The sequence below is a fragment of the Phragmites australis genome, chromosome 19 (genome assembly GCF_958298935.1).
Source record: "Phragmites australis chromosome 19, lpPhrAust1.1, whole genome shotgun sequence".
Taxonomy (NCBI): Eukaryota; Viridiplantae; Streptophyta; class Magnoliopsida; order Poales; family Poaceae; genus Phragmites; species Phragmites australis.
The window spans coordinates 422,014-441,837 of NC_084939.1; the positions used below are offsets into that span (position 1 = coordinate 422,014).

At 43.8% G+C, this 19,824-nt stretch overlaps 2 protein-coding genes and 1 pseudogene across 2 annotated transcripts; 1 reads left to right on the plus strand and 2 right to left on the minus strand.

Moving 5' to 3' along the window:
• Nucleotides 1–3,828: 3,828 nt before the first annotated feature.
• LOC133900774 (xylanase inhibitor protein 1-like) lies at nt 3,829–4,849 on the minus strand. Its single transcript, XM_062342008.1, has one exon. It carries the CDS (start codon nt 4,802–4,804, stop codon nt 3,899–3,901), a length of 906 nt encoding a protein of 301 aa, XP_062197992.1. The 5' UTR covers nt 4,805–4,849; the 3' UTR covers nt 3,829–3,898.
• A 4,983-nt stretch (nt 4,850–9,832) lies between these two features.
• Nucleotides 9,833–10,888, plus strand: LOC133901099 (xylanase inhibitor protein 1-like). The gene has a single exon (XM_062342392.1). The coding sequence runs from the start codon at nt 9,892–9,894 to the stop codon at nt 10,789–10,791; it is 900 nt and encodes a 299-aa protein (XP_062198376.1). The 5' UTR covers nt 9,833–9,891; the 3' UTR covers nt 10,792–10,888.
• Nucleotides 10,889–11,240: 352 nt separating this feature from the next.
• On the minus strand, nt 11,241–19,368 carry LOC133900986 (probable LRR receptor-like serine/threonine-protein kinase At1g05700; annotated as a pseudogene).
• Between the last annotated feature and the right edge of the window lie 456 nt (nt 19,369–19,824).

Sequence of the window (19,824 nt, forward strand, 5' to 3'; positions counted from 1 at the left end):
TTTACAACATAGTGGAAACAGAGAGACAAATTTTGTGCCATAGAGCTGCAGAGGGTGAAAAGGCAAATAAAGAACCTCTTTTTCTGCACAAACCAATCGTAAAGTATCTTTTTCCTTTGTCTAATTTCCCAGCATCTACCTGTGGATGAATCGCAGGAGAGCAGCGGATGGCCTGCTTTGCTGCATGGATAGATGATGGAACGGCATCTGCGTGGATTAATTATATATCTAGGTGCTTCCATGTTTGACAATTCTTAGTCCATCATCTTAATTCCGCAGCGAGTCGCATCGCCCACTGTCGTCATCAGGTCAACTGGATTCACCTCGAGTCCCACGGCCTTCACCTTCGTTTGACACTTGCACGCGCCCGCATAGTTGATATTGTTAACAATGATTAGGGTTAACAAATCAATGGTCGGATGTTTTGCTTTTCCCTTAGAGGGGTTTCCTTTTTTCTTTACATTTTCTTGATTTTAGGATTTTTGTGGTGCCTTTGACACCGGCTGTTGTTCTTATATATAAGATAGGATATAGGATTATTTTTTTAGAAAGACGGCAGGAGATCTGCTGTTTTATTAGACTAGTTGTAAACTTGAGCAAAAAAACTAAAAGAAAGAGAGAGTATAGTCCAGAGAACAAAAAGAGAAAAAAAAAAGGCCATGAACCGGTGCTAACATCTACCAGGAAACGAAAACGGGGTGGCCAAAACAATAACTAAAAACTCCCCCAAATAAAGACATGCGACAACAAAACAACAGGGATGGGGGAAACTCTGGGAAAGACAACAGGAAAAAATTAAGAGATGGAGGAGAATGCTAAGTAAAAATCGTCGATGTGCTCTTTGATGATGTGGGCCACTTTGAGTGCTTCCTCTTTTTATGTTGAAATATTCGTCGATTCCTCTTTTTCCAAATATTCCATCAAAAGATAATCATAATTCCATTGAAATCACACCGAAGTTCTTTGTCAATCACTTTTGTTGCGGCTTTCCACCATCATGTTAGCGTCCGGTAATGATTGAAAAGTGGCAAATTTTGAAAATGTATCCAAGACAAAATGTGCATCCAACCTTCCTTTGTGTAAACACAAACTTTGCACAAATGCACGGCAGTCTCATCCTCTTGATCACATAATTGGAAGATTTGGTTGTGCGGCCAATTTCGATTCACCAAATTGTCAGCGGTGAGGATTTTGTTTTGCAAGATAATCCAAGAAAACATTTTGCTTTTTTGCTCTTTTATATCTCTTCAAATCTTCTGCATGCTATATTTCTTAATGCATCCTACAAAATGGATGTCATATGCACTTTTAGTGGTATATTGCTCATTTGCCATCCATTTCCAGGAGATAGAGTCCCGAGTGTCGGCCTGCAGGGCAATGTCTTGCACTAGACGCGATAAGACAATTAGCTGTTGAAGCTCGTCATCTTTTTCCAAGAATTGAATATGATGCAGCCATCTCTCATGGGTAAGGCCAACTTTGACAGTGAAGTTCTTTCTCAAGGATTTGTCAAAAATGAGGGGTGGAATGTTACGAGGGGCTTTTCCATTCAACCAACTAGAATGTCAGAAAGCGGCCTTCTTTCCATTCCCAATTGACACTATGGTCGATGCGTAGAAGAGTGCCTTGTCTTTTTCATTACAAGGCACCGGCATTCCTTTCCAAGGTCGTTCTTGTTCTTGCCAATCAAGCCAAAGCCATCGGAGTCTCAGTTCCTATGCAAACTTTTCCAACTTTAAAGTACCCAAACCGCCTAGGCTTTTTGGTTTGGCAACTGTCGTTCAAGTTACGAGACAGTGCCCCTTTCACGTTTTCGGGGGTTTCTCCTCTTCATAGAAAACTCCTTCGTATTCTGTAGATCTTCTTTAGAAGCCACTTTTGTAAAGGCAAAATGGTTAGGTGATATATTGGTTGAGATGAAAGAACGGACTTGATGAGTGTGTCTCAGCCTGCAAGAGAGAAGAACCTTCCCAGCCATCCTAGAAGCTTGTTGCTAATCTTGTCAATGAGTGGTTGCACATCGACCTTACACAGTCTTCTTATATGGAGTGGTAAGCCTAAATAATAGCATGGAAAAGCTCCAATCTTACTAGGAAAATTTTGAAGAATTGACTGCAACGGCAGATCTTGACACTTGATAGGGTACACTTTAGTTTTTGAAAGATTGGTAACCAACCCCGTGCACTGCCCAAATGTATGGAGTGTGTGCTAAAGCACTTTCAACTCTTGTCTATCCAGATTTGCAAAAATGGCTACGACGTCTGCATACAAGGAGTATCTTAACTTCGCTGATCTTGACAACAGGGGCTTTAAGATGTTATGGTGTGTGTCATGGGAGATGATATTTTGAAGTGGGTCTATGGCAAGGATGAAAAGCATTGGAGAGAGCGGGTCGCCCTGCCTTAATCCCCTAGCATGATTGAACAGTTTTCCCGGGGTTTCGTTTAACAAAACCTGTGAGGAGGAGGTGGCCAGGAGGAAAGAGATCCAATCTCTCCATTTTTGCCCAAAACTGAGATGTTGGAGCATATCAAGTAAATAAGGCCAACTTAACGAATCGAAGGCTTTAGAAATGTCTAGCTTGATAAACAATGTCGAATGCTTGTGCTTGTGCAGATCTCTGATCACATTTTGCACATAGAGGAAATTATTATGAATAGACCTTTTCTTTATGAAAGCACTTTGTCCCCTCTGCACAAGATCGTCAAGATGAGATGCCAGCCTATTTGCAAGGGTCTTAGTGATGATTTTGACAAGACTGCTAATAAGACTTATTGGACGAAAGTCAGCGACTGTCATGGCATCAAGTTTTTTGGGAATAAGAACTATGTTAGCAGTGTTTATCAAATGTAGTTTATCCAATCCTATCCAATAGAAAGTCTGAATTGCTTGCATTAGGTCTTCCTTTATGATCTCCCAACATTTTCTATAGAACAAGCCAATGGAACCGTTAGGGCCCGGGGCCTTTTCTAGATGCAAGGAGTTGATTGTGTCCCACAATTCTTGCTCATCAAAAGGAGCTTCGAGGCTTGAAAGGTCTCTCTGTTGATACCCTAGATTATTCCGTTTATGGCGAGTTGGCGCGGATCATTTTTGCCTAGATGCTCGACAAAGTACTTATGCACCACAACTTCCTTGTTTTGATGTGAAGAGATAGTACCTTCGGCGGTTTGGAGCGTTTGGATGTATGTTTTGCGTTTCCCACCATTTGCTTTGATGTGAAAAGACTTTGTGCTAGCATCTGTCTTTTTGATGTGAACACATCGTGAGTGATGCCTAGCTCGCATCCGCTCCAGCACCGCAAGCACCTTCACTCTGTTTTTCAAGTGTTTCCTAAGGTCAATTTCCTCAGAGGACAACGGTCTTACTTCTTGAGCCGCATCAAGCAAGAGGATCACCTCACGAGCTATTGCCAAACGGCGCTTGATGTCTCCTATATTTTGCCTTTTCCAGATTTTAATAGCCTTTGCCGTTCTAATTAGCTTGACATAAAATCGCAAAATGGCATCTGAAACTAGTACTGGCTGCGACCATGCATTTTGAATGGTGTCCCTGAAACCGGGCATGGATGTCCAGAAAGACTCGAAACGGAAGGGAGTACTGGTAGGCTTCATAGCTTCTCCAGTTAGGAATAACGGTGCATGATCAGACTCATCCAATGATAAGGCATGCAGGTTAGATGCCGGATTTTATTGATGAACGTGATTTTCTGCGGACCATAGACTGAAGTCAGCAATCAAGGATATAGGATTATTTGAATCACGAATTAACAACCAATTTGAGATCTCATTATGGATCTCATTTTATTCTCAGACACACCTACACAACTTCTTATTTTTAGATCACTTGCGTGTTAGGGCATGCATGCAGACACGACACTATTACAAACACATGTGAATTACGCCCAGTATTTGACGGTGGCGCCGTATCCGGTCTGCTTGTCGTAGAACCTGTCCCAGAGCATGATGCCGCCGTAGTTGCCCGCTTTCTGCACGTTGGGCAGCAGGTCGTAGTAGAGCGCCTTCACGAACACGTTGTCGTCCTTCCCGGGCACGTTCGCCGCCGCCAAGCCGAGGTACACCTGGCTCCTCGGGTACCTCGCCGTCCACTTGCTCCACTCCTTCATCACTCCGCTCAGGCCAGCGTGGTTGTACGAGCACCTGGCGTCGTCGTAGAATCGGACGTGCAGGCGCTCGAACAGCCCCGTCGCCAGCGCCTTCTCCACGTGCTGGTCCGGGTACACGCACCTTGGCGTCGCCGTCAGCCGCACGGCCTTCTTGCCGCCATGGCGGCTGTACCACGCGAGGCGCCAGGCGAGCTCATCGTAGTGGTCCGGCGCGCCGCGGTCGATGAAGAAGTCGATGCCGTCGACCACGGCGTCGCCGAACGGGCGGAACACGCCCCTGCTGAACCCGCCGAGGTGGGCGTTCCACAGGTTGTCGGCGACGTCGTCCGCCGACTGGAAGGACGGGAGCGAGTAGTCGGAGCCGCCGCCGCCTATGGAGAGGAGCACGAGGATTTTCTTGGACTGGCAGTGCTTGATGTCGTCGCCGACGCCGTAGAGCGGGTGGCCGGAGAGGTCGCCCCAGTATCGGCCGTGGCCGAAGACGCTGTAGAAGGAGATGATGACCGTGGTGTAGAGGTCGGTGTCACAGGCCTCACGGAGGGAGCCCTCGTTCTTGTTCCGGCCCCAGAAGACGGTCAGCTGGCCAGTCTTTTTGGCCATGGCCGGGCCAGCGAGGAAGGATAGGACAACGGCGAGGCAGAGAAGAGATAGGGCACATGAACGGCCTCTAAACGCCATGTCTATCACACACTCTTAGTACACCGATTGAAGTGATGGATGATGATCGATGTGTACTGTGAATTTGTGATGTTTTAGGCCGACCGGGGCAAGTCTATATATAGAGGAGATGACGATGTACGTGCGTGCTGTACTAACTAGGTGATGGATCAAACTGATCAAGGTAAATGAAGGCGTAAAGCAAGTCTTTTCTCGTGTGCCGCGCGCATGCAGCAAACCAAGAGCAGGACAACAACAGATTCCTAAAGGAGTATAGAGTCCACACGGTTTTACGTATAACCATGAGGGTAAGGACAATGGAGCCGTCTGGCCGCCTTATGCATTGCCACGCAATCTTTACAAGTCTTAACGAATAATTCCTACAATAGATTGTGTTTTATCAGTTGTCTCGTAGTAATCCACAAGCCCATAATTTATAAAGGGACCAAATGCATGTTATGAGTTACATATAATCTAAGACGACTTATACAATGGTACGGGAGTGATATAGTAGTCCTATAAGACAACATTATTGTATACTTGCCGGGAACCGAGCTGAATTTGAACTCTGGTTACATGCCTAAACTTGACTTTGCCCATCTCCTGCGCAGCAATGTCATATATGGTTGCTGTAGCCTGTAGAACATAATGGTTTGGGCCAACAGGATGTTTTCGCACGTGTTTTGCGAATAGGATCGGCGTTGGTAAAGATGGAGCTAGCTGTGGCCAGTGATTCTCCATTACTTGTAGCTAGCTTTGGCCAATAGAATGTTAAGCATATATTTTGGTTATAGCTAGAGGTAGAGAGTAGGTAGGGTACCAGCGTGCCTTACTCTGGAGATCCAGGACCATGCATGCATGCACAGATGCACTGCACGAACTCACCGATCGAGACCACGTACCCAACGACCCATGAAGATTATTAAATCGCCGCATGCATGCTGCAGCACACCCCTCTCGCACGTTCAGACAAGCGCTAATCAGGAAAGTCCGATGGCTGTCCCTCTCCCTCCTGTATACATCAGGAAAGAAACTTTCGGACACGTACGGCACTTCCCGCACAACGTTGACTGGACATAGGGGCTGATCAATTCCTCCTTCCATCTTCTAATTAGAAAAAACTGAACACAATAATTTCAGATGAAAATATTGTAATCAATGTTTCACAAAAGAAAAACGCAAGTCTGAAGGCTTCTTTTAAACACAAAAAATTCAACTCAAATTTCAGTTAAAATTTTCAGCAAAACTTTTTTTGCAAAAAGAATCAGATGAAGTTTGTTCTTAAAGTTTTCCAGAAAAAAATAACAAATCTGGAATCCTTTAAACAGAAAAGCTCAAACTCAAAATCTTCAACTCACCATGGACCGACCAGTCCGTGGTTTGTTGATGAATAAGACGGGCGTAAAGAGAGACAGAGCCACTGAATCCAACATGGATTATTTGGACCATCCATCCATCGACCTTCCGAGTCAAAAGCGATGAAGGTCGCCTTATTCGATATCAATCAATTATTGTGTGCTACCCCTTTGCTTATCCGCAGCTAGCACACAAGATCGATCAAGTTGGTAAACAAATTATCTCCATGATTTGACTTGGATCGACCTGGTCATGTTGATCAAGTTGGTCAACAAATTATCTCCATGATTTGACTGGGTGCTGCATGTTGCACTCAATACGTACAGTACTAGCTACCCAACATACTCCCTCTATTAAAAACAGATGGCTCGGTCTTCAAAGTTATATTTTAATTATTATTTTCTTATAAAATATATAGTTTATAACTACATTGTGAAAGAGTTTTGAAATATAAATCTAGTTGTATATTTGTATACACTAAATATACATATAATTTAACTAATTATGGTTAAAATATAAAAAATTGATTTTTTAAATAAAATACGTCTTGTATTGTCTTGTATTCTTGAAACGGGGAGTATATACTTGCATGCTCACTCTCTAAGTCTCTATATAAGGTACCTCAGCTCGCCCCACGCCACGGCACATCTCGTACGTCCAGCTAGCGCTTCACTTGGACTTGGCATGCAAACCATGGCGCATCGGTCATCTGCACGTCTCCTTCCAGCTCTTGCTGCAGCCCTCTTCTTCCTGGGCCTCTCCTTCCTCGCCACGGCCAAGCCGACCGGCCAGTTGGCCGTCTTCTGGGGCCGCAACAGGGCTGAGGGCTCCCTCAGGCAGGCATGCGACACGGGCTACTACACCACCGTCATCATCTCCTTCTTCAGCGTCTTCGGTCACGGCAGGTACTGGACCGACCTCTCCGGCCACTCGCTGCCGGAGAGGTCGGAGATAGAGTACTGAAATGTTCAAAATAACATGAAATTGATTTGTTCTTGTGTTGTGTTTTTGAGTTGATTTGTTCTTATGGATAAGATGAGAAAATTTGAGTCTGAGATGAGTCGATTTGATTGTGAGATGTGTTTGTATGGATAAGATGAGTCGATTTGAGCATGCGACGGCAACGGCGGTGGCAAGAGCACAACGACAATGGCAGCGGCAAGAGCAACAGCTGAGCCGACTATTTTGAGCCAGCTTGTTTATTTTTTTAGCTCGAGAACCTTTTCAGTGCCAGTTGGGACCATGAACCGGCACTGATACTAGCCGAGTATCAGTGTTGAGTAAAGAGTACTGGTTGAAAAACGATTTCAATATTAGTTTTTTAACCGATACTCTTATATCTTTTTTAATAGTGATATTTTACACCAGCTCCCAAAAGTCCACCACGTTGACTCTTCCAAAAACAACAAGAAGAAAATAAAAAATCCAGCCATCCATCTGGACCATGATCCATTTTGAAGCCCAGCTCATCAAGAAACTGGATCACAAATATGATGTGCGACATAGCCCAAATCACCTGGAAATTGGCTATGGATATGTTCGTCGTGAGGATATGTTTAGCAAAGCCCATGGGCTTGCGCTCTCTAACAGAAAGAAAAGGGTCTGCAAATGGAAAAAAAGTCGTTTAACACTTTGACCACTAATTTAAAAAAAACTTAAGTTCGTAACATGAAAACGATGTATATAAAAGGTTTTTGTGTACTTACTTTAAATACATTTCTATAAATACTTGAACGGAAAAAAGTAATGGTCATACTAGCGCTCGTGTTACTGTTCAGTAAGTCATATATAAGGAGTAATTAGTTAAGTGCTCATGCGTTATAATAAAAATATAAATATTGGATGCGATAATATTCACAAATTCACTATAAAGATATGAATGTGATATAGGAGCGATGTCGAATGAATACGTTAGGAGCGATGTCGTAGTTTGATTTCAGATGGGATCCGAAAAAGGATGAGAAAATTACCCACTAATTTTTCTTCTAATTTTCTTTATTTTATTTTTACTAGTAAAACATGTCCTGTATCTGTAGCCTGTAAAGAGTCGGGGAGACTGGAGGATGATTGTAGATGGTAAAAGTGGATAAATTATTTGAATTTTAGGAGTTTTTATTATATGAGAGGAGTAGGGAAGAAGGGATATGTAACCGACTCGTATTTTATATAAGTAAAGATAAGTATAGGAAAATAACAAAAAAAATAATTGTACTTCCAGGAAATAAGAAACCTTCTGTGCGACATTGCTACTAGTACCAAAATCCGTCTACGACGATGACCCATTATTTTTGGAACCAGGAAAGCCATGTCTCCTTTATAAGAAAGGATCCACAAAATGTTTGGATCAGTCAGTTTAATTACAAGCATCTAAATATATAACGCAGTTGAGAACATGCCTTGCGCTTTAGCTAGTTCACTCTTTGTTATATTTTTGTTTCTCAAAGATGCCATTTTACTACTCTGGGACGACAATACCGAAGCATCCCATTTGTCAAATCAACTATAACACTATTGAGCTAGAATCATTTAACCAAAAAAATTGATACAAGTTTGATGGCAATACAAGATATATGTACGAAAATACTAGTCAAAGCAGTGTGTCGTGGTTTTGGCCAACCGGCCGAAATGGAAACAGTGTTGTGATAGATAACGTTTTGCTTTTAGTTTCGTCGTCCCAACGAGCCTCTGCTTGTTTGTGGTATTGCAGTTTTTTTTTCTTTTCTTCTTGTTGTTTCAGCACTTTGGTATCTTACTCTTCTTCTGATATAATCATCCACTTGGTGGCTTTAAAAAAAAATTCTAGTCACCTATTAGAAAGTTTGACCAGTCAAAAACATTAATTCCATGTATCGATAGTGGGTGCATTCATTATCATTGACCAACTATATGATTGTGGATATAACCCAAACATTATATGTTTAATATTGCATTATAAAGCCAGAATAGTCATTTTCTTTACCAAAGAAATTAAAGGACAAAAGGTCTGCAAGAAGTAGTTTTACTCCAAACAAATGGCCAAGCATTAGGAAGCATTCATAAGCTGGAAGTTGACCAGCTATTAGTCTGAGCAAGACAGAAGGAGCTAGCTGTAAGAAGAAGCACGGGTCAATTATTAGTAAATAAGACCTTTTTGTTTTCTTCTAAGATACTGTAACTGCGAGCATTTCGTTAAGCAGGATGAGATATTTGTGTAGTACTGGTGACTGATATACATACATGTGCATTTGGAAAAAAAGAAGAAGAAGCAAAAATGGATAATTGAGCGACACCACATTCCGGCGGCCATTGTCGGTTGCTTCATCTTCCTCCGCCACCATGTCGGTTGCGTCGTCAACATTGGGTGACCCAGGCCATGTATACGGTTACCAATTTTCCATTCTCTCTCTCTCTCATGTCTCTTTCATCATAACACACATTCCTTCTCTCTCATGTCTCTTTCATCATGACACATTTAGATTTCCTGGCTGTCCTCCGTGTTATCTTGCTCTGCAGCGGCTCGAGTCAGCTCGATCCGTTGAATTAAAACATGCTTCGCTTGCATCTTCTCGTGTTCACTGCTGCATAAAAAACACAGCATCTCTCACATCGAAGGCTAGCTGAATTTTTTTGCTTATACCAGTCAACTATGGCTGCTGCGATTTGTTCCACATCAGCAACTCTCTGGCCAGTTCTCTCTCTATATATACACATTACTCTAGCACATACAAGGCAGCTTCCCTGCTCACAAGCAGCAAGATCAAAACTCAGCTGCAATGGCGTTCACACGCCGGAAACCGTCGTTGCTCCTGGCCGCGCTTCTCTCCGTGGCGATCAGCTTCCTCGCCAGTCCGGCCTCCGCCCAGGGGAAGACCGGGCAGGTGACCGTGTTCTGGGGCCGGCACAAGGACGAGGGCTCCCTCCGCGAGGCCTGCGACTCCGGCAGGTACACCATGGTCATCATGTCCTTCCTCGACGTCTACGGCAGCGGCAGCTACCACCTAGACCTCTCCGGCCACTCGCTCGCCGGCATGGGCAACGCCATCAAGCGCTGCCAGTTCCTCGGCGTGCCCGTCTCCATCTCCATCGGCGGCTTCGGCAGCGCCTACTCGCTCCCGACCAACCAGTCGGCCCTCGACCTCTTCGACCACCTCTGGAATACCTACTTCGGCGGCAACCTTAACGACACCCATCGCCCCTTCGGCGACGCTTGGCTCGACGGCGTCGACATGTTCCTCGAGCACGGGACACCGGCGGAGCACTACAACACGCTGGCCCTGGAGCTCGCCAAGCACAACATCCGCGCCGGGCCAGGGAAGCTGCTGCACCTGACGGCGACGCCGCACTGCAAATTCCCGGACACCCGCGTCAAGGAGGCGCTCGACACGCGCATCTTCGAGCGCATCCACGTCCGCTTCTACGACGACCCGGACTGCATCGGGTACAGCCAGAAGGAGTGGAACAAGTGGACGGCGGCGTACCCGTTCACCAAGATCTACGTCGGCCTGCCGGCGTCGCCGCAGGCGGCCAAGAGCGGCTACACAGACCCCAACACCCTCCGCAACGTCGTGCTCCCGGTGGCGCAGAAGGCGTCCAACTACGGCGGCGTCATGCTCTGGGACAGGTACTACGACAAGCGCAGCAACTACAGCGGTAACATCAAGAACTGGGCTTGAGACTTGGCGTCACTCTAAATTTGTTGTATGCTCTGCATGCATTTATCTTGAATAAATAAAGGTGCAAGAATAAAATGAGATCTGCGACAGTTTTCTACTCTAGCAATTTCCTTGCTAGTTCAATCCGGCAGTCATGACCCTTCCCCATGGGCCATGTCCAGTCATGTTCTCAGTTTGAGGGGTTCAAGAAACACAGCACAGGACAGAACACCCTCTTTGTTGACCATAAGTAACAAAAACTACAAACAAAAAATGGTGTCAAAGTGTTGCTCAAAGTTCTCATATTTCGATATTTCTCTGAAAAATAAAGATATCCAAAGTGCTAGCTGATGACTTGATCAGGGAACTTGTCCATGGTTGGTCCCCGGCTGGAACATTTTATATTTCATTTCATCACATTGTAAGAACAACAGATCAGGTGCAACTTTATATGTAATGCTTCAGGCACGTCACCGGGGTAGAGTTTCTCCGATCTGTTCTGCCTCAAGCACGCCAATGGATTCGGTTTCAGCAACCGCTGAACCGCACCTCATGGAGCATGACGAGGTCTCCAGTTGCAAGTTCTCCCTCAGTCCCTCCACAACCTCTGTCATTGTGGGGCGGTCCCGTCCTGAATTCTCTGTGCAATGCAGTGCCAATTCTGCCACCTTCCATAGAGAGTTCACATCGCAATCTCTTCCTACCCTCGGGTCAGTAACACTCTCAATATCACCTTCAGAGAGCCTCTCGCGCACCCAACGGGAGATGTTGGTTCTCTCGGTGTTGTTGACAGCGATGATAGCTGGACGGCCAGTGATGAGCACCAAGAGAACGACTCCAAAGCTGTAGACATCGCTCTTCTCACTTAGCCGAGAGGTGTTGTAGTATCTACGCATGGTAAACAATTACATTAGAATCTTCAACATAATTGATGCGCACAATCATTTCCGCAATGGAATACAATAATACTAGGGTCAAGAGCATGCATACTCAGGGTCTAGGTATCCAAGAGTGCCAGCAGGTCTGGTGGTGGTGTGTGTTTTTGTTTCACTGCTAAAAGCCCTTGTCAGCCCGAAATCAGCTATCTTTGCCTCGAGGTTTGAGGTTAGAAGAATGTTTTGGCCCTTCACATCTCTATGGATCAAGGGTGGGCTACAGGACTTGTGTAGGTACTCCAGTCCTACAAGCATGTATAATTTAAACATGAATGAAAACCATACAAAGCTAGATGATCAGAATGCTGAATACTCTGAACCCATATGGGCACCTGCCCACATTTGCAAATATCAAAACTTGCTATGTACCATAGGCAGAGTCCAATGCAATCTTAAGGCGTTGCAGCCAAGTAAGGGGGGGTTCAGCACAAGAAGCTTCCTCGCCTGCGAACGAAAACAAGGGAATCCAGTAAGATGGCTGGGCTGCTAGCCTGGTTCAGCTCAAGTTCAAGACATGTTTTCAGTATAAATAGAGGGTCGGTGTCATGTTTTTGGCAAGAATAGAAGAATTAGTCTATTCCCTCCCTAATATTCTTTATGTTCTAACTCTCCCAACACTCAACACTCTTATCCTTCAAGCCATGCCGTCTAGCCTTCTTATTCACAGCAGTTATGTCATTGTGAACTACTAACATTTACTGGAGATGAATTTAGTTTTGCACTCATGTAGCATGGGGTTGTGGGCAAAAATTTACAAACCTTTCAGCCGGTCCTCTAGGTTTCCTCCATCCATGTATTCATAAACAAGGCCTAAATGTTTCCGATCCTTGCAATAGCCAATTAATGACACCAGATTTTTGTGATGAACCCTGGCTAAATGACGAGCCTGCAATACATATATAATATTTCAGAGAAACTTTATGAAGACTGAGATATATATCCTGCTAATTGAACTCAGTGTACACAACTGTAATAATGATACATAACAATAAGCAGTCTACTGAATCAGCAGGTTAATGCATATGTGCACCTCAGCCAAAAACTCTGTATTCCCTTGTGAGGATGTTTGTGATCTCATCTTGACAGCGACAAGAGTTCCATTCTCCAGCTTGCCAACAAAGACAAGACCGAATCCACCCTTCCCAATTATGTTTTTAAAGTTATCGGTGATGACTTTGAGTTCCTTGTACCTAAATCTCCGGCTCTCAAATGGATTAGTAGCATGAGCCAAACCTGACCACATAATCACTTATCATTGTTTAGCTTATGCAAGATGAGATCGAAGGTTAACCATCCAATGATCCAAAACAAAAGGTTGAATCCAAAAGCAACCATATACCAAATTCCCCCAGTGCAGCTAAAAATTTCCCTCATTAATTACAGCTAGCTTATTTACCTTGTCTCTTCCTTATTATGTGCCAAATGGCGAGTAGAACAATAAGAATAGCTCCAGCAACTGGAGCAACAATCTCAGCTATAAGTATAGCCTTGCGCTTCTTAAGATTTGGAATTGGGTCACAAGTACGATTCATACAAAGGTTTGGATTGTTGTCGACCCTAGCAAACAGAATATTCATTTGTGAAATATTGTATGATACATGGAAATAGACTGGAATGAAGTGATAAAAATGTGTTTAACAAATGATGCAAAGATCCCGTTACAGAGTTCAGACATCAGTATATGGTGGCCTGGCTTATGAAAAAGAGCATATATAATCTACAAATATTCAGCTACTGACCAACATTTGAATAAATGAACACAAACCCCCTCTTCCATAATAGAATTATATATGCAACTGAGGCGAGGGCTAACATGGTTCCGAGAGACTTGAGCAATTACATTATAGAGGGACCTCACATTACTAAATGCTCTCTTCCGATAAAATAGCCTTTCCCCTCTTATTTTGTCCACATAACGTGGCATGGCACTAAACATTATTCAGGACAGTACGATGATAATAATAAGTTAATATTCACAGATACCACTTCAAGGATCACCTCAAATATATTAAACTTTATCAGGGGCTAATGGAATAGTCTAAGAAATATATGAATCAAAATGATATACATCATGGAATTTGGAAACCAACGTATGAACCCTTTTTTTAAGCTAGTACTGAATTAACTGCTATTAATTGACTCAATAAAGTAATGCACTGCAAAAGATATACTGCAAACAGGTGCAACCGTGTGAACCTTAGTGTCAGCAATCCGTCCTGAGATTTTTGTAGCAGACTAGTAGGAATTGATCCACTGAGATTGTTGCTCGACAAATCCCTACGAAAGATGAGAAAATAAACATAAAAGGACTTCTGAGCTTTATAGTTTGTAGTATGCAGGTCTATCAGCAGGAAGGCTTACAGAAATGTAAGTGATGGCACTTGTCCCAGAAAATCAGGTATTGGTCCAGACAGATTGTTGTGAGACAAATCCCTGGAAATGGCAAGCAAAAGGAAGCACTCACAAACAAGTGCTGAAGTATAAGTGGAACTAAATGTTTTCAACAGCTTAAACTTTTGGAGGTGAGATGGTTAATACTTGAAACTCAAGTGCAGTACAAGAAGCACTAAACACAAGACATACATTACCAATTTGGACAGGTAAAAGCTTATATTATATATAGTATCTGGCATTCATAAAACAGATAGATGGCTTAAAACACGACAGAAAGTAGGACACACTGAGGCAGCGCTTTCCTGTGAGCTTAGCCTCCTCGGCTTTGAACTGTGATTCGTTACTAAAGTTACCAGGAAAAGACATGAGTAGCATGTGGGCATATATGTTGAAGTCGACTGTCAACAAGCACTATTTATAATTCAATATATCTTGATATAGAGCGACAAATTTTGAAACTATAATATGCAGGACGTACAAGTGCTGGAGCAATATTAGTTGACCGAAAGAAGGATCAATTTCACCAATTAATCCGCTGGATGACAAATATCTGCAGGGAACGTTAAACCATTAACCATCATCACACAAATTGAACTCTAGGCTTATTTTCTTCATCTATTTAGTTTTTAGTGCAACACTACATAATGTATTAAAGCCTATGAATGGAGTTAACTTGTTTGTTTAGAACTTACAAGGCGGTTATTCTTGGTGGAGCACTGGGAGTGTAACTACAGTTCAAGCCATCCCATGCAAAAGCTATGGGGGAACATGGATCTCCTTCCCAGTTTCTCTTAACAGAAAACTTTGTCTGGATGGTCATCATTGCAGTGGCTGAGAAAAGCAAATACAAATTTGAAAAGATCAATAAAAGCAAAAGTTTGGTCAAACAACTTATAAATGAAGGAAAAAAAATTCCATGCATGCTGAAACCAGTTCTGTTGAACATTTATGCCAACTACTAAATGGTAATATTCATAAGATATTGGTTTATTGGACTTAAGATCCATTTGATTGACTTGTATAAGCTTATGCACTAGAAAACCAATATACATAATGTTTACATATAAATCAGACAACAAGAGTATTGCCAGTTAACTGCATACCAAAAATAAGAAAGTTTGCTTTCATTTTGATATGGTCCTTGTCAGAACTATCATCAGATATATAATTGATCTTAGTAATCTATCTGACAAACAAATGGCAATCTGGTGGCGAATGCCTAAAATATTACTCCCATCAAAATTACATTTAAACGTAAATTCAATTGTACAAAGTGGAGAAAAGAATGGAAGTTAACAAATCATAATCGATGGATCAAGAAGTTCATGAAAGAATTGAATCTAGAATTAGAGATCAGGACGAGGTCCAACTTTCTGCAAAAGGATCCGCTGCCACGTCGAGGTGGGGGAGGTGGAGGGGGGGGGGGGCGGTTTAGGTGACAGGAGTTAAGTTACTTGTAGGTGCTTTTCTGAAATATCTTATATATCCAATTGTTGTTCTGATAGGATATAAACAAACAACAACAAAGCCTTTTAACAAGGGGCTCAAATTTAAGAGTTAAGCTCCAAATACTAAGTATTTACTCCTAGAGTAAGTTCTTGGCATCTTGATAACTAATTACGATAACATGCGGACAGAAGGAAAAAAAAAATCCGAAAGTTCTAGTATATACCATCTCCAAAGTAAGTTGTTGATTCGTTCAGGGGTCGCACCAAGTATATCTCCATCGCGCTAATCAAAGGCGGTTTGGAGTTTGATGCTGCCACAAGGGAGATGCCATGACTGCCTGAGCCTTGCACAATGCCGGTAAGTACAGTAGTCAACATTTGCTCTGGCCTGAATCCATTCACTAACGTGATATTATCCAGAAGGACATCGAATTGCCGAAATTCGTTCTGTTGTAGGGTCTCCACCTCAGCAAAATAGAGCAAAACGAGGTACTTGGTATTGACATCAACGTTCATGGACGAATCCAAACTCCACCATAGATCCATCTTTGAAGCATTAATCGGAGTGGATACACTACGCATCACTGCAGATGGTGCATCGTAGGTGTCATTGGGAGAGTTCTTGACTATCCCATTGATAGTGTCGGGTACTATTGTCCAGGTAGAAACATATTGGTACTTCTGCCATGTCCGGTCGTAGCGATCATCTGGGTACCTTACAAACAGGAAAAGAACATTGAGCTGTTAAAACTTTTGTACATAGCATAGGTCAAAGAAAAGTTGGAATATGGATAAAGATTCGCCTGGAGCGATCTCAAGTCAAGCCCTGAGATGAAAGGAGTTCCTAATCCTATGTTCACCAAGCAAACTTGCAAGTAGTTGGCAGGGGACACAGCGATCATCTCAAATATGTACGCTGTACTGGCATTGATAATGCTCACCGTCGTCCAGTAGTTGACCCCAAGATATAGATCAAATGTAGGGAGCCTGTTCAGTGTATCATAGTTGCCATAGCCAAAGGCGGCCCTCACATAGTACTTGCCACCAGGTGTTAGGGACCGCAAAGTGTAGCAATTGCGTGTTCCATTGGGGAAGGAGCGGAGGGTTGAGTACCTCTGTGCAAGGTCCGGCTGCATGTTCTTCTGTAGGTCGACATTGTGGATCAACCCTGCGTCTGTGAAACCCTCATCAGACACATATCTTATACCTGTTTTCTGATCTTGGTAATTTGGTTGTGCGATATATCCACAGTCAATGCTTATGAAACCTGCCGAAAGAACAGGAAGAAAGTTAAGATAAAGGACAGGAATGTAGCTGTTCTGGGTATCAGTCTGTTACAGTAATTCGTCGATTCTTTTGCTATTAAAAGGTACCACGATCTCAATTCATGCTGTGCCTTTGAAGAAACAAATATGAATATTTACATATGTGGTTGTAGAAAAAACTGTTAGAACTGTAATGCAAGATTTCATTTTTCCTTTTGTTCCTCGAAAAGCCGTGTCCATTAACAGAACGGAAAGCAAAAGTAGTAGTAGAATTCATTTTCCTAAGCCTTCCTATCTAAAATGTATAGTAGTTAGCAAACGAACGTGTTGAAGAAATGCTCACAGACTTCAATGCGGGAGGCTGCTGTTCAGCGGCAAATACAATTACATGATCCCCTAATCCCGAATTAGCTAGTCAGTAGCAATCAAAGGGATTCTACACGGGCCCCAAATCAAATCCGGGCAAGAACTGATACCGATAGATTGATCGAAACTTGTTGCAGCTACCCTACCGGTTCATCAACGCAGAGTGCCGAGGGGAGTCGCTGCAGGAAGAAGATGTGGGAAGTGGACACGGAACGTGACGAGGAAGGACTCCTTCTTGCGCAGCGGCGGCGGCGGTGCGCTCTCCGGCGGCCGCGCCATGATCGATCACGTCGCGCTTCCTTCATTATTTTATTTTGTTTCCTTTTTTTGGCAGAGAGGACCCTCTATTATGCAGCCCAGCCCATTTGGAAACTACGAAAATTGGATCCCGATTTGTTGGGCCAAGCCCAAATATCTTTTCGATATTATTTGAATTACTACGGCGATTTAAGCACACGAAAAATATGTTTACATAATATTCTTCAAATGAAGTTAAGTATTTTCACCGAGCAACGAAACACATCTTGCCAAAGAAGCGCGGGCTTTAAGCTTATGATAATATTACCGTACCAGAGTAGAGAGCTTACCAAGATTATCTAGCTGACCATGAATAATGCTAAGGAAGCTCAAACTTGACGCAACCAGCAGCAGCAAGAAAACCTTGATCGTCCACATTTCTCATCACTGTCTACGGTACTCAAGTGAGCGCATAACACGCGATCACAGCTTCCATAAGTAGGAATTTCTGACATGGTACTCCTCGCCATCACACAAATAAATCCAAATCCAGCGGTTATACACCGCGGTTCTTCGATACAAAACACGCGAGAGCCTGCATCATCGACGGCAACAAATTGCGACGTACACACCGAGGTTACAAGCTTGTTCTTTGCATGCCAATGAAACAGAGCTATATCAAACTGGCAGCTGGATCACCAGTTGTCTTTGTGCTCGCATGAAGCTCAGAAAACATTTCATGTCAGGGTCAGCTCCCAACTAAGCTGGCATTTGGTAGGTGATGGCTGACTCTTGAGCCTGGAATAGACTCCTCCACTGTTCACCAACTAAGCTGGCATTTGGTACCTGCAAAACCGAGCAGAACTCAGCATCTCAAACAAATTCAGCACACATATAGTTTACTATTCCCCGGCATCGACATGTCTAAATCATGGCCACAAGCTGATCATCTTCTCGCTAATGGCCCAGCACGTCAACGATAGGATGACCTCCACTAAGCCCTATGGCAGGACAAGTGTTATGATCTCATCGTGTGCAAACCTCACAGGCTAAAGCATCCTTAATTTTCTGTCCATCGCCCAGTGGATGTCGCTTTTTGCTCACCTTCGGCTGGCTCCCCATACTCCACCTTGCATGTGGTGAGACCAAATCATGCGAAACGGGTGGTGGCTTTGGTTTTGTCTGTGTTGCTGTTGTCACCGGGATAACCTGCAAAATTCGATGTTTCTTATCACCTTAAGCTTTCGGGGTAATCGGCTGGCTCGTCAGCCTGCAGGCATCTGCATCATGGCCAAGATTACAGCACTACAGAGAGTCTGAGATTCACGTTATCGGTAAGAAGCACTAATTTCTCTACCATCTAATAAAAAAATGAATTAGGATGTAAAATCTCTGAAGACCTACATTACTCGTCAATTTAATTTCCTGGAACAAACTGGCTGGTCCATCAACTTGTGGTGGTCTCTGTCATTATATGATGAGAATTATCTTCAGACTGTTGATGGTCAAAATGATTTTTTTTCTCGAACGCGAAGGAGAGCTGCGTGTCATTATATTAAGAAAAAAGAAGGGTCTCAAATAAGTTTAAAGCCGTACCGACGACCGGGTTAGAGTTAGATTATAGAGTACATACGCGCCTGAGAACTAAGAGATGACCGAGAAACCTAAAAGACTCAACCCAATAAGGAGCGCAACGGAAACATTCCTCCGAGGCACCAAAGACGCGCCTTCTCGTTGATCTCACGAAACAGGCCCATGACCGAGGGGCGCTCTCCATCGAACACACACCGATTGCGATGCTTCCAAATGGACCAAGCCACTAGGACAACCCAAGAATTCAGCCCCTTACGGATCTCCTTGGAGACTCTACGCCGCGTTCCGCGCCACCACTCTTGGAAGATTGAGTCAGAGGGTCCCGGAGTTAGGGCGTGCAGCCCAACACGAAGGAGTGCCTTAAACCACACCCCCCTCGCAAAGACACAGTCCATAAGGATATGTTGAATCGACTCCTCCGCCTAATCGCATAGCGGGCATGTCTCTGGATCCTGCAAGCCCTGGCGCGCAAGACGGTCCGTTGTCCAACATCTATTCAACGTGGCCAGCCAAATGAAGAACTTAGCCCGCATCGGAGCCTTTGTCTTCTATATCCCCTTGTAGGGCTCAAAGCCGATAGAACCCGTGAAGAATCGGCGGTAAGCGGAGCTAGAAGAAAACATGCCCGAGGCCGAAGGAGTCCACACATGCTTATCAGAGCGCCCAAGGTCCAGAACCATACCCTCCATCGCGTCCACAACCAGGAGGAACTCCTCCAACGCGAGCATAGTCAGGTTGCCGCCAATGTCCTGGATCCAGGCCATGTTCTGCATCGCTTCAAAAATTGTCCGATGGTTTACAACCCTCCTCTTGATG